This window comes from Cariama cristata, unplaced genomic scaffold (assembly GCF_000690535.1).
Source record: "Cariama cristata isolate BGI_N322 unplaced genomic scaffold, ASM69053v1 scaffold8858, whole genome shotgun sequence".
In the NCBI taxonomy this organism is placed as follows: domain Eukaryota; kingdom Metazoa; phylum Chordata; class Aves; order Cariamiformes; family Cariamidae; genus Cariama; species Cariama cristata.
In genome coordinates, this window is record NW_009631631.1 from 1 (window position 1) to 13,751 (window position 13,751).

The following is a 13,751-nucleotide window of genomic DNA, read 5'->3' on the forward strand; positions in this document are numbered from 1 at the left end:
ACAGTCTAACAGGTCACATCTCGCAGAAACGGTGTGTCCCACAGGGCTGGACACGAAGCCGAGTGCGAGGCCGTGGAGCACCGGATTTGGGGTACGGGTTTGTGAGCCCCGGCGGTCAATGAGCAGGACAACCAAGCAAACTGGGAGGCTCGTTTGTTGGAAGCCAGTGTAAGATGGAGGCACTGCTTGCTGTGCGGCGCCCTGGGCCCCAGCAGCAGTCCTAGGCAGAGGGGAGTGGATTTGGGGCACTGTCTGGGTGCCCGTGGGCCTTGCTCTGTGCTGGACACCCTCAGGGTAATGCTGATTGAAGGCACCTCCTTGTTTTCACGTTCTGTTCCCACCTGCTCCTCCTCACCATTACGGTGCCAAGCGTCACATCGCCAGGCTTTTCTGCCCATCACTGAGCTGATCCAAGACAATGAAATGCCAAAGAACTTAACTGAGGTTTCCTAGAAGGACGATGGGGAAGTGTGGTCCTGGCTTCTTGTTTTGGTGCTCCAAGTTAGATGCTGTGAAAAGCTCTCCCACAGGCTACCTTATCAGGCACTCATAGCAGGACCTCTGCCCCTACCGAGACAGGCCTGGTCTCAGTCAGTAATTTCTGCTAATTTTATTGTATGATGAAAGTGAAATTTTACACCCAATGGTCAAACTTCTGTCTGAAATTATACCTAGTCTTTCTAAAAGCAAGTCTTGAAATTGTTCTAGCTTGAGGGCATTAGTTCACACGCATCTTTTGTTACTGCTTTCACTTTTAATGGATGTTTCCTACAAAAGTAAATAAAGCCAAACATTTTTTTTTAAATAGATGACTCGTGAACCACAAAGTTGCAGTAGCTGAGGTGTCTGAAACCACTGGTTACACATTTATGTACCTTGCAGGATTTCAAAATGAGAGCATCTCTCTTAGAAGACATGTTGTGAGAACAGGATGTGCCAGGCATAGCCTTTTGTCTCTGCTGTAGTACAATATACTACGTGTTATACGTCACTATATGGGTTTTTTGCACATCAAAAGATACAAAGTAAATCGTGTACTATTTAATATTCTAAATCGTAATACAGATATAGTGAAGGGACTCCTGTGCCAACACAGGGTTAGGCACATACAGTGTTACAGGACCATATTTTGGATGTAATTAACGAAAGGCTGTGGTGCATATTCGCAGGCAGACACACAAAGGTTAGTGTGGTATTCTTCTTTTTAAAAAAGCTCAGAACTGAATGTTAATACTCTCATAGCATAACACAATGTGTGCAAGGCTGGGATTTTTTTCCCCCCCTAACATTTTCTAGTGATTAAAAAAGAACTTGATACTCTGAGACTCTTGTCAATTTGAAAAAAGCAGGTAAAACGCACATTAACTTTTGTGATAAGAAACCGTTCAGTCAATAGTTGTCCTGTCCCGTTCACCTTGGGAGCTCAGATGCATCTGACTGTGGGAAATCCTTTTCTCTTTAGCACCATGCTTTTCATTCTGTTTATGCACCTTTTTTTTTTCCTTTTCTGTTCTTTATCTAATCTCATATTCTGCTACCCACTTTCCTAAGAGCTCACAAATTAAGTAGGGCTAAAAAGGAGGAGGATGATGTCCTTGAACCAAATGTGGTGCCCCCACATTTCATCTCCAATTATAATCACAGATGAAACTTGCGCTTTACACAACTGCCTTTTTCCAGAAACCTCACAGAAAGCAGAGGAGTCTGTCTTGACTCTCTCGAGAAGCTGCTGCTCCAGTTCTTCCATTTCCAATCTTGACTACGCCATTGCAGTAGCAGTTTCCAGACTTCATTGGAGAATGTTTATTTACAGTAGAGAGTGTAACATAAAGTGATACTAAAATGGATGGTGATGGAGTATTGAAATGATACCTGCATCAGGCTCCTGAAACGGGCAAAGCAATGCGTGCTGACATAAAACCTGGACTATTCTAATTGCACCAAGTATGAAGAAACTGTGATTTCTCAACAACACAAATACTGCCGTAGGGCTGCTGACACCATTTGTGGCTGAAGACTTGTTTCTCAGGGTACTACAGGTGTTGTGCAGCCACAGTATCACTGCCGTCAAATGATGCCAATTTTACTGAAGTTCAAAATAAATGTAATCAATCTCTCTCCCTTTTAAAAAGTAACTTCAGAAGGCTGACATAACATTTCTTGTTTGTGATATTGATGGCAAACTGAGAATGTATAATTACAAAACATCAAACATGACCGGAAACATCCAGATTTTACTGCTAACTCAATTTTTTTTCTAGGTCTTAATGCAAAGCACATCAAACAAATTTCCTGTCAATCTGATTTTAACATTTGTGAAGCCACGTTGTTCCAGTAAGGCTCGATATTCAGAGCCACTTCTCTCCTTTCCCTCTGTCTGCACAAGCATGCTCAAAGACTGCAGCAGAGCTGTGCTCCTGTTCTTCTCAGCATCTAATACCATTTCAGCCAGCAAAATCTCTCAGCCTAATTTAAGAACAAATGCGTGCAACAGTACCAATCCATTATCAGGCAAAAGATTTTCTGCTACCGTATATAAGGGTGCAAACTACAAGACACAGGTGATTTCATTTATCATTTATGGATTTGCTCTGCCATTAAATGACTAATCCACTATGAAATGTAAATCCACTCCTCTCCTAAAACCCAGGAAATTCCCTTCCACACTACGGAGGAATCAAACACTCATAAGTCAAGTCACGTCTCTGTTTGCAGGGGAAGAGGGGATGACTTCTGTAGACTTGGCATGAGGGTTATGGCAAACAGGAAGACGGGAATAGGAGTTACATCTCTTTGGGACACATTGCTGCTTCACATTCATACTGAAATGATGCCAAGCAGACAAAACAGTGGATGGCGAGCATTGTAGAAGCAGAGAAGTCAATGTTGCGCATTACTTCTGGAGGAACGGAGGTCTTTGTGGTAGGGAATGCGAGCAGAACTTAAATGATCCTGTTTACACACAGCCTCCTCCTCCATCTTCAGACCCGTGAGGGGAGAGGGAAGACAAGAGAGGGCTATTGACAAAACGAGCATTGTTTTACTTATTGTCTTTTGGCCTTGCGTTTTATGTGGTGGTTTCTCTTGGCACAGTGAGGGTAGGAGGCCACCAACTCAGATCAAAATAGCAGCATTTTACAGTGATTGTAGTACTACTAAGTGCTGCATAACATTCATATCTTTCTGACCCTTAAGACGTTATCTTCTCAGAGCCATTCCTACCCATACACCTCAGACATTTAACAATTGATAAAAAGTAAAGTAAACATAATGCTGCAGTTTCTTAGAGAAGAAACTGAAGTCTGCAGATAAAATTGCTGCTGTTAACTATGAGGAGTCATGAAAGTCCTTCTGACAGCTTGTTAATAAATTCCCTGTTTCTTCCCCTTATCATCAGCTACCTTACTAAATGCAAGTTGAAGCCACCTACCCTGTGACAAACCCATGACACAGGTTTGCTTCACAAAGGATTAGCCAAGCCTGTCTGAGGTGAGCCTGAACCTACACTGTCTGTCCAGTGGGACTCTTCTGCCCTAATTCAGTCCTCCATAGATGAGATGGCTGTATTTCAGCTAGGCCTCTTAAAGATGCTGTATGCACTATGAAACGTATAACCACTTTTCTTAGGAAAACCAAGAAATTTCCTTTCACAGATAGGTGAGACGAATCATCCTCTGAAAAATGCCTGTTCTTCTACTGACTAGAGAGCTCAAGGTGACTAGATGATTTGAATGCCTAATATTTAGGTGTCTGAAGTTAGGGTGATGAAGCCCATTTGTTACGACTCAGTAGTTTCTAATTCCCTCCCCCCCTTCCCGTGTGATTCTCCTTTGCCTTCAAGAGACCTGGGAATCGCTGTTCCTGCTTACACAGCAAACATTCCTAGGTAGAGTAATGCAGGACTATAATTTCTAAGTCGCCATTATATTACAGCTTTGGAAGACAGTGTCCAAATTTTGTACACTCTGAAGGGAGGACACAAATAGAATGGTCATTACAATTGGCCACAGAAAGTTATTTGGGACATCCAGATAACATCAGAGTAATCTCGAAAAAGAGACCCAGAAAGCACAATCAATGTGGGAAGAACACCTTCAAAAATTAGACATGGTAAATTAAGTTAGTACAGGGAAAAAGAGAAAAAAAATCATCTCTCTACAGTTAATGAACATTTACTAATGTAATTAAAATTTTTTCATGAGAGGGACTGAAACAGAGCTAACTTTCAACCTTCCAGGAAGCAGACTTTTAACAAGAAATTTTGACTGTGGTTTTATAGGAAATAAAAATTAATGGTCATAACAGCCTTTTCTGAATTAGAAAGTCATTTAATCCAGATTATCATTGTTTAGCAAGGACATAATTTCCAGACAAAAGATGAGGTGGAGGGGGCAGTAAAGAGCCAGCCCTTCAAAAACTTTTTTTAAAAACAAAACAAAAACCCATATTAAATACTTCCATAAGTCAGCTAGCACATCCAAAACTGAACCAAGAGCTCACACAAAGAAGCTTAGCCATTAAATTGCTCTTCCTAAGCTTTTGTGCTGGGTGGCTCAGATGACATACTACCCTTTGCTTCTGTCCCATTACTTTTCCAGGCACAAGTACTGTCAATAGCTGTAACAAGGTCAAAAACTGATATAAAAATTATTTGAGCTAGGACAGTCAACCAAGTTGTGTCTCTTCTTTCTTACAACCTTCTCTTTCTATCTTCCTGAAGGATTCTTACCTCAGTGTTCAGTGAGCGAGTGCTGAAGTTTTTGTTTCTATTATTAATCTATCATTGTGATAACCCCCACAATTCTCCACCTCAAAAAATTGTTCTCTGTGCATCACATTTCCTCTATATGGTTGTTAAGGCAGAATGTGGGTAAAAGACAGCATTTTCAAGAAGGCACAGCTGAATGTCGCTTCCCAAGGAGCAACACAAAACCTACAGGCTTTATTAGCAGAAGTTCATTTGGATTTTAAAACTTGGCCCTCTCATTCTTAGTGTCTTGATTAGTGAACAGGCCCAAAATTTCCTCAGTTACACCTGTTGCTTAGGAAGTGTAACACCATTAAATCCACCTTGTCCAACAGTCAGCAAAAGATACCAGCTTTCTCCAGAGCAACTGAAAAACTCAATTTGGACATTAATGAGAGAAGACAAGTTTATAATTTCTCAGGTGACTGGGCTACGTCATATGATTATAAACAGCTTGGGCTGAAATGGACCACAGGAGATCATCAGTCCAACCTCCCGCTCAAAGCAGGGCAGCTCTACAGTCAGCTCAGCTTGTTCAGGGCTTTGAAACCTCCAAGGACAGAGATTCCACAAGCTCTCTGGGGAACCTGCTCCAAGGCTTAATTATCCTGAGAGTGCAAAGCTGCGGTGCATTACCACAGACACCATGCCCAAGGGACTAATGCTTAGTGTGTATAGAGTGTTGTGCTTTAATCACAGAGTATGTTGGGGTTTTCTGGTAGCCAAGCACGTTCTATTCAAATTTTACAGTCAGATACATAGTACTTAGAGGCACAGTTTTAAAGTCCATGACAGTTACAGGTGTGCTAACTTTAGCATTGAAATTTTCTGACTCAGCTTATAGCAGCTTAAAAGAATAGCATTATGAACTTTATGAATAACCATGAGAGGAGAAACATCTGCTTGCTGGAATGAATCTCTCTCAAAATATAAACCTGTTAAACCTAATGGCAAGCTTCATGTCAATATGGAAAAGAAACATTTTAAATTTGTTCAGCTGTTGTGTACAGACATTTAAAGAGATAAGGCAGAATACTCATGAGATCAGTCAAATTTCCATTCATAAAAACCCTAACATGGCAAAAGTCTGACATTTTCTTGATTTTGTGCAGCTGAAGTGCTCTGTAGTAAGCATGTTCCTCATGATGAACCGAATCACAGTGGCACTTTTGCTTTACTCAGTGCTCAAAGAGCAAAGTAACTTCTGATTAAGTAACATAAGACAGAGTCTACTAGGCAGATGCAACTCTTGACCTTGCTCATCAACTCTTTAATTTGCTGACGTTGGTGATTCAGCATAGGCACAGCCTCTTTCACACTGGCTTTTGGGATTATTGCTGTGTGGAAGCGTGACAGGCAAGAAACTCACAACCGATAGAGAAGCAAGCTAGTTTCAAAATGCAATTTTAATCTCCAGGAAGACTTCCACTACAAAGTACACTTTAAATAGAAAAAATAAATATCAATGAAGTATCAGGAAAAAAAATAAACATTAGGAGAGGTGACATTAGTGACAAATTACTTGAAGAGATGGGATACAGTATGTACTTCTCCAATTAAAGACTGGAACATGAAGAAACTTCTATTTTTAATTTTCCTAAGAGAATTTATATATAAATCCTAAAACTCATCTCAAGCAATGAGACAGAAAGCATATATGGCCATTTAACCATATTCAGAAAAACATGAAACTGATAGGAACAGTTCAACTGCTGCCTGTGTGGGTACACACTGTGGCTGGAAGTCAGGGGCTGCGGAAGTTTCTCTGACATTATAGCTGCTGTAGGACATGTTGGAGCTTTGTCCTATTTTCACTTTTGCCTGCAGAAAAAGTGCTTGAAAAAAAAACAAACAACAGGTATCCTTGAGATGTTTTTGAGTAAATCCCCACAGAAGAGTGAAAAAGAGGACTAGCATCTCCAAATTCAGACAGATGGTACAGCATTAATTTTTATTTTTTCATTTCTGATAAAAAATGAGCAGTAACCACTGAATACACTGCAGAGGGAGACTCTCTTTAATTTTAAGGTCCAAGAAAACTAAGGTATTAATGTGGCTCATAAATGCTTGTAGTTTTAACTTGCCATGCCTTACAGCTTTGTCCAGTCTAGGCTTAATATGGTCTGCAAATTAGCCAAAAGAACTGGACATGAAGGTGTTTAATACATAGGAGTTTTGGCCTGCCCAAGACGCTTTTTAAATGCGTAAGACTCTCTGCTGCAGAAGCTGCAGTCCAACTTTTATTCAAGGCCTGTAACAACTATGCTTCAGATTAAGGGTCAAAATGATCCTAAACTGACAGTATGTGCTGGTTGATGATGGGTATATTGCACAAGTGTTGTAAGAACTCAGCATCCCAGTTTGCTTCTGGATACACTACAGTGACAGATTCTTCTTGAAGCACAAAACAGCATCTAATAAGTTTCCTGTGATCTTAATTTGTACATTTGTGAATCCGTATTTCTCCAGTAGCTGTGTATATTCTGAGCCACTTCTCTGCTTGCCTTCAGTCATACTGAGGGACTGTAGTACAGCTCTAGGAGGGTGCGTCTTCTGTTCATCAAGCACAATTTCTGCCACTAGCAAGGCACTTCCTGCATTTCCAAAACAACCAAAAGTGGTTCAGTAAAGTACTTCTAGCTTCAGGTTTAATGTTTTGTTCACAGACAGTTATAGAGGTCCCTCAGACCAGTGTTTTAATGGTCTTCAGCAGAAATCAGTGACAGAACTTTACTTTCAGTAATCTCTTCCTGGAAGCAACCATTTAATTGTTAAAAGGAAGAGGGAGTTCAGATCACTTCCTGACTATGCTCTTAAACTCAGTCTTGTTTCCTTTATAATCATGCAACTCTTGTAAGCATGTCATACCCCAGTCTTTGCATAAGAAGATTAAGATAGTCACTCACAATTACGCTTTATGGCCTAGATCTAATTTTGAATGCTCTCCTATGAAACAAACTTCATAGCTACAATTAAGCCTGTTGGATTAATGAATCAGTTGATCTTAGCAGTCAGGCTTTTCTGCTTTTTGTCTTCTCCTTTGATCTTTAATACTGTCCAAATGCGAGTCAAAAGTGCCCTGGCAGCCAAAAGCGCCAACCGTGTCCTGGGGTGCATCAAGCACAGCACAGCCAGCCAGTCGAGGGAAGCAATTGTCCCACTCTGCACTGCATTGGTGTGGCCCCCCCTCAAGTACTGCGTGCAGTTTTGGGTGCCTTGATATCAGAAGGATAGGGTTAGAGGGTGTCCTGTTAGAGGGTGTCCAGAGGAGCGTTACCACGATGGTGAAAGGCCTTGAGGGCAAGACTTCTGAGGAGTGGCTGAGGTCACTTGGTTTGTTCAGCCTGGAGAAGAGAAGGCTGAGGGGTGCCCTCATCGCCATCTACACCTTCAAGGAAGGCAGCGGAGGTGGAGGTGCTGATCTCTCTGGTGACCAGCGATAGGACACGAGGAAATGGAATGAAGCTGGGTCAGGAGAAGTTCAGATTGGACATTAAAAACAGGCCCTTCGCTCAGAGGGTGGACGGTCACTGGAACAGGCTTCCCAGGGAAGTGGTCACAGCACCAAGCCTGTCAGAGTTCAAGGAGCATCTGGACAATGCTCTTAGTCATATGGCTTAGTTTCAGGTAGTCCTGTGAGGAGCAGGGAGTTGGACTTCATGATCCTTATGGGTCCCTTCCAACTCAAGATATTCTATGACTCAAATGTAGCAGAAAGCAGAAAAGGCTACAACTTTCTCAAGAAATCTCAGCATAAAGTAGTGCTGATCTTCAGTTTACCATATTCTGGGCACCACTGAGATATCAAAATGATAGCACAACAAACTGCTGTTTCTTGATTAACCTAAAGGAATTTCAGTTAGACTACTTGTATGTATAGAGATAAGCACTTGCTTAGTTATGTGACGATACAGGGCTTAGTAAAAAAGACTGGGCATGGCAGAGATAGGGGAGATGACATAGTTGTATGTGAAGCCTGCAACTATAGTCAGGGCTCATTTTATGTAGTTTTATTAGCAGCTTTGCTTCCTTTTTTTCTTAGTAGGTATTACCATAATGCAAGCATAGATGTTCAAGCAAAGGCTACTATGATTAGACAGAAAAATATGCTTTTTTTCATATGAACTTCTTACGATTACTCATTGTGTTTATGTATTAACACGCACCTTTAAGCCCACAAGATGAAAAAACATACCTGGTTTGCAAACAGCTGATATCTTGCTTAACAGCACATGTACCTTTCCATCAGGCCAGTCATGAAGAACACGTGAAAGGATGTAAAGATCTGCTTCTGGAAGATTATCCTTGAAGAAGTCACCTGTTGGAAAGCAGAGTTAGTACATTTCTACAGAAACCACAGAATACATTCCTACAAAATGAAATTAAAGGATTGCAGAGGAACTACGAGCTTCAGTAGAGGTAAAGAAAGAAACAGGAATGAACAGGTATAGGTATGTACTGATTTGCAGATAAGGAAAGCATAATTAAAGAGAAGAGCACATCACAGGTAAGAATTCTGTAATATATAAAAATGGAGAGAAAGCCTAAAACAAGGAAGGAGACATCGAAGTCTTTCGTAGTCATTATGTTGATTTTGCCTAGAAAAGCCTGAGACAACAACATGCAACCTCTTCTCACAGTGGTATTCAAAAATGACTAAGTCATACTTCCTTATTTATCCACATTCTCCAGATACAGCCAGTTTGTTTTTATTCCCCCAGACCTGAGAAATACAATGTCCCCATTTAGCACGGGCATGGGTGCATCTGCATTGCCTTGGACTAATACACGTTTTGGGTTGAAGCACGGTAGCACACTATTTTCTGCAGCAAAAGAGCCTGTTCTGTGCTCCAAGACAAGAGAAATAAGAGAAAAGATCATGTGTTACATTTACCTGATACAAATGTCACTGGACCTATGTGTTGTCCTGAAGGCTGAAAGCAAGAGGTGTTTGCAATGACTTCTGGAAGGTCAAATACTGTGACCTTGAGATCTGGGTATATTTGTACTAATTCATGAGCCAGAGCTCCAGTACAACCTGTTCAAAGTTTAAAAAAGTCAAATCAAGTCTCTTCTCCCAGCATTTGCAGACATTTTTAAAGACAAGGTTGTATATAACATTAAAATAGAGACATCAAATCAGAATTGGAGGTAGACAGTCAGCTCCACAGTTAACATGGGCAATAGCACTTCCTAGTGGATAGAGCAATGCTTTAAAGCTTGGGGAATGCAGGCATGACTCCTTACTGTCATAGAATTGCTAATATGACCTTTGATACCAGTACCTCAGGGTTTTTTTTGGGGTAGAAGAACATTAATGAAAGGGCAAGGACTTGTAATTTGTGGATGAAGAACACTAGAACAATCTACCATTTACAAAGCACTGATATATGAAGTTTGATAAATACTCTCCAGCACGGTGAGGGATAGAGATGGTAAAGCCTTGGATTCTGCCCAACTGGCAAAGGTTGCACTAAGTATTGTGTTAATTCCTCTGACGTGCTGTCCACCTCCCCAAGCACTAAGCAAAGTGTTCTTTCTTCAGTGGATCTTTGCCTATGTCATCACACTCCCTCTGTGCAACTCCAAGCACAGGGCAAAAAAGGACACTAACAAGAGTTTCTTCAGGTGTATCATTGGTCTTCAACATTTTGGTGGTCATCTTAGATAATAATTAAAACACCACACAAAACAAACCAATTCTAAAAGAATCAAAACTTTTTGTTCTAGCAGTGCAATGTTTAAAGTTTGACATCCCAATATAAAAGAATTCAGAAATAAATCCTTCGTTACTTTTGAAGATCTTGGACGTGCCAAAGGACAGCAACAGCACAGCAGAAAATGGAGCTCCCAGCCCAGTATTCTGTCAGCTGAGCTACAAACCATCTTGTTGTCTGTGTTGAGCTGTGTCAGTATGTAACAATTGTGACAAACACTCCTTTATTTCTAACAACTCAAATACCACTTATGTAACTCTGCTTTCAGTTAATTGCACTCAGTCCTTTTATTCTGACATTACAATACCAGAAAAATAACAGTAGATAATATTACAGCATTTTTAGTAAAAAAATATATGTATGTTCTAAGTAATAAAATACAGAAATGAAACCAAGCTTTTCCCTCTAATTTGTATACAAGTTCAATTACAGGCAATACCTCCTAAATCGCAAGCAGATTTAAACCGTGAAAGATCAAATGCTGTAGCCACATCCCTTGCTGTCAGGTGGGCAATGCTGTGCATGGCAGCCATAAAACACTGCTTCACCTCCTGGCTGTGATTATAGTCCTAAAAAGGGAAAAAAGCACAGTAATTGAAGTTTATTTTCATTTCTTAACTAAAACTACATACAACCAAGGCAGTAGGTACACACCATTAACATTAGAATTCTAAAATTAAAAGATCAGTTAAAAGTGCCATTAGCTGTTGCTCATCCAAGTCCTTTGCTATTTCACTGTAGTGATAAGCAGATTTTTGCATCCTCTCAAGAATTCTGATCACACAGATATCTTCTGCAGTGCATCTCGAAAGACATACACTTGTCTGGTTTGAACTTGGTCTTGGTGATGTCCCAAAGGCTGTTAAATTCAACACTTCTGCCTATGGAAGCTTGGGCAGCATAGCAGGAAGAAGGGATAATCTGAAAAGTGCTTTTTAAAGAAATACTGTGCCTTTGATATACTTTTACTAACACATTTGCTCCACTGCAGGCCATCTCCAGACTAAATTTCTTGAAAGGGCAGACTTGAGTTTTTTCTTTCAGTCTCCTAAAGTGTTCCTCCTTCTTGATATACTCACAAATTGCTTTCATTTAATTCTGATATTTATTCTCCCATTATGGGAAAATAACTAGATGATTGGACCATAACTTAAACTAGAAACAGTAAAGCTCATAGTGGCTTTTTTGATTAGGGGAGAAGCAGGCATTCAGTACCAGAACCTCATGCCTTTACCTTTGAAATGATATATAAGCATGAATCTCTATGTCTCACTTTCATAAAAATTTTGAAAGATTCCTAAAGGACCTTCTGCCCACCAGTAATCTAGGTACTAATATTAGGCTAACAGGACCTTCTTAAGTCTCCAAAAGCCCTTATTTCCTTCCATCAACTGTGTATGATGGATATTGACATCTCCTTTAGGAAACTGGCTTTATTAGCATCTAGAAGTTAAATACAAATTAAGAACCTCAGGATGTAGTCTAAAGTACACTTTAAGCCAGCACTGCTGTCAGAGATGAAGACCTGACATATTCTCCTGCTTACTTTACTAGCCCTCTCCTTAAACAGGCACAAATATTTATGCCCCTCAACCTGCCTTGTCAGGTGGGTAATTGACAAGTTCAGCTAGTTATAACCCTAAGTGATTCTCTAGTCTGAACACATCCACCTGGGCTAGCATTGCAAAAGGAATGCTACAGAGATGGAAAGAGATGGAAGAAAGGATTACAACTCTTATCAGCAATATATACCAGCTTGAAGCTTATACAAAACTACAAACCTTCATAAAACAGGTTAGATCCCTTCTCCACTGCATCAACACAAAGCAACTTTGAAAATAGTTTTGATTACACAGTCAGCAAGGATTGAACTGGATGCGCATCAGTACCAAGTGATTGACATCCGATATGGAAGGGGTGCATATGTGATACAGTACTATCTGGTGTTTAAAAAGGACACATAAATGTAAATTAAACAGGCCCGCCCAGAGAGTGTGTTAGCTGGATGGGCAACACTTTAGGCAGAGAATTTTCATCAGCACTCAAATTTCCCAGTATGTTCTGTGATTGCTCCAGCACTTTAGAACCTAAAGTTGAAGGGAACAGAAGTCTGGGACAAGTGAGTTGCACTGGGTTTCTACCACTTCTGAGACTGACCAACATTCTTAGACAGCAGAGTCTCCATCTGCGCCTACATCAGTTCTGGGCTCCTCACACCTAGTTTTGATACTAATAAGAGTTTATATTACCTTAAATAAATCCTCTGCTTTCTCTCCAAAGGCTCGATGGTTCTGCCTACTGCCTTCTTTGACAGCAGACTCCAAGTGTGTGAAGAGAGGCCAAAGGTGGTCATTAGAGTGAATAATACAGCCATGAAGTGAGTATTCACCATCTGAGGTCAGGTAGGAATTTGCTGAATCTGTATTACTGTAACCTTATAGGAAGAAAACAATTGTAACCAGCTTTGTTTCAGTACTTTACAACTGTCATTGAAAATCTGAAGGCATGTTTTCCAGCATAGCTATTAAATAGCTAGCAAATCCTGATCATATTTTTTGTGCAAAGATTTCTAGGAAATAATTTTAAAAGTCTTCTCATTCTTAAAGGACCAAGTTCTTTGTTTATAAAAAGAATTTAGATGCTGGAAGATAAAGATAGGCACTAAATTTTTTATTCTTTTTTTAAACCAGAGTCCCTCAGTTAGACACCTAATATTCAAGTGAGAGTATCAAAAGTTCCTCATTCTTGACTATATTTTTCTTTAGATTATGGCTTCTCCTTCCCTTAAATTCAAGCTTTCTACAATATGTTTTGCGTTTAGGGCTTTTTCCTTGGTCTTGCCCTCTAACGGAGTTGAAAGGCTCCTTTATTTCCTTTTCTTGGCACTTGACCATTTCAAGTCTTATTATGTAAATGACACGTATGGAAACTAGTAACTACATAGTGCGACTTGAAAGAGTTAATCCTAATACTGACTTCCTCACCTACATATAACTTCAAGCACTGTTCCCATTAGGGGTACTAAAATTTAAGCTGTTGTCCATGAAGAGGAACACATTCCAGAGCTCTCCTTGTTAAAACCCTGATTCTCCGCTGAAGACTGTGACTCCGCATTGCTGCAGCAAGGAGTTACTTTAGACAGAATCACAGATTCATTTAGGTTGGCAAAGACCCTTAAGATCATTAACCTAACACTACCAATTAAACCATGTCCCTAAGCACCACATCTACATGTCTTTTAAATACCTCCAGGGATGGTGACTCCACCACTTCCCTGGGCAGACTGT

General features: G+C 40.3%; 1 protein-coding gene across 1 annotated transcript in view; it reads right to left on the reverse strand.

Annotated features, from left to right (window-relative positions):
• Window positions 1-7,123: 7,123 nt before the first annotated feature.
• Window positions 7,124-13,751, reverse strand: part of ASMTL (acetylserotonin O-methyltransferase-like) — a gene marked incomplete at its 5' end in the record, with an annotated part of 22,144 nt that continues 15,516 nt past the window's right edge. Inside the window, 5 exons of the mRNA XM_009706032.1 lie at window positions 7,124-7,341; window positions 8,943-9,065; window positions 9,642-9,785; window positions 10,904-11,033; window positions 12,714-12,898. Of these exons, the coding sequence (XP_009704334.1) occupies window positions 7,124-7,341; window positions 8,943-9,065; window positions 9,642-9,785; window positions 10,904-11,033; window positions 12,714-12,898 (800 nt within the window). The remainder of the gene's footprint in view (window positions 7,342-8,942; window positions 9,066-9,641; window positions 9,786-10,903; window positions 11,034-12,713; window positions 12,899-13,751) is intronic.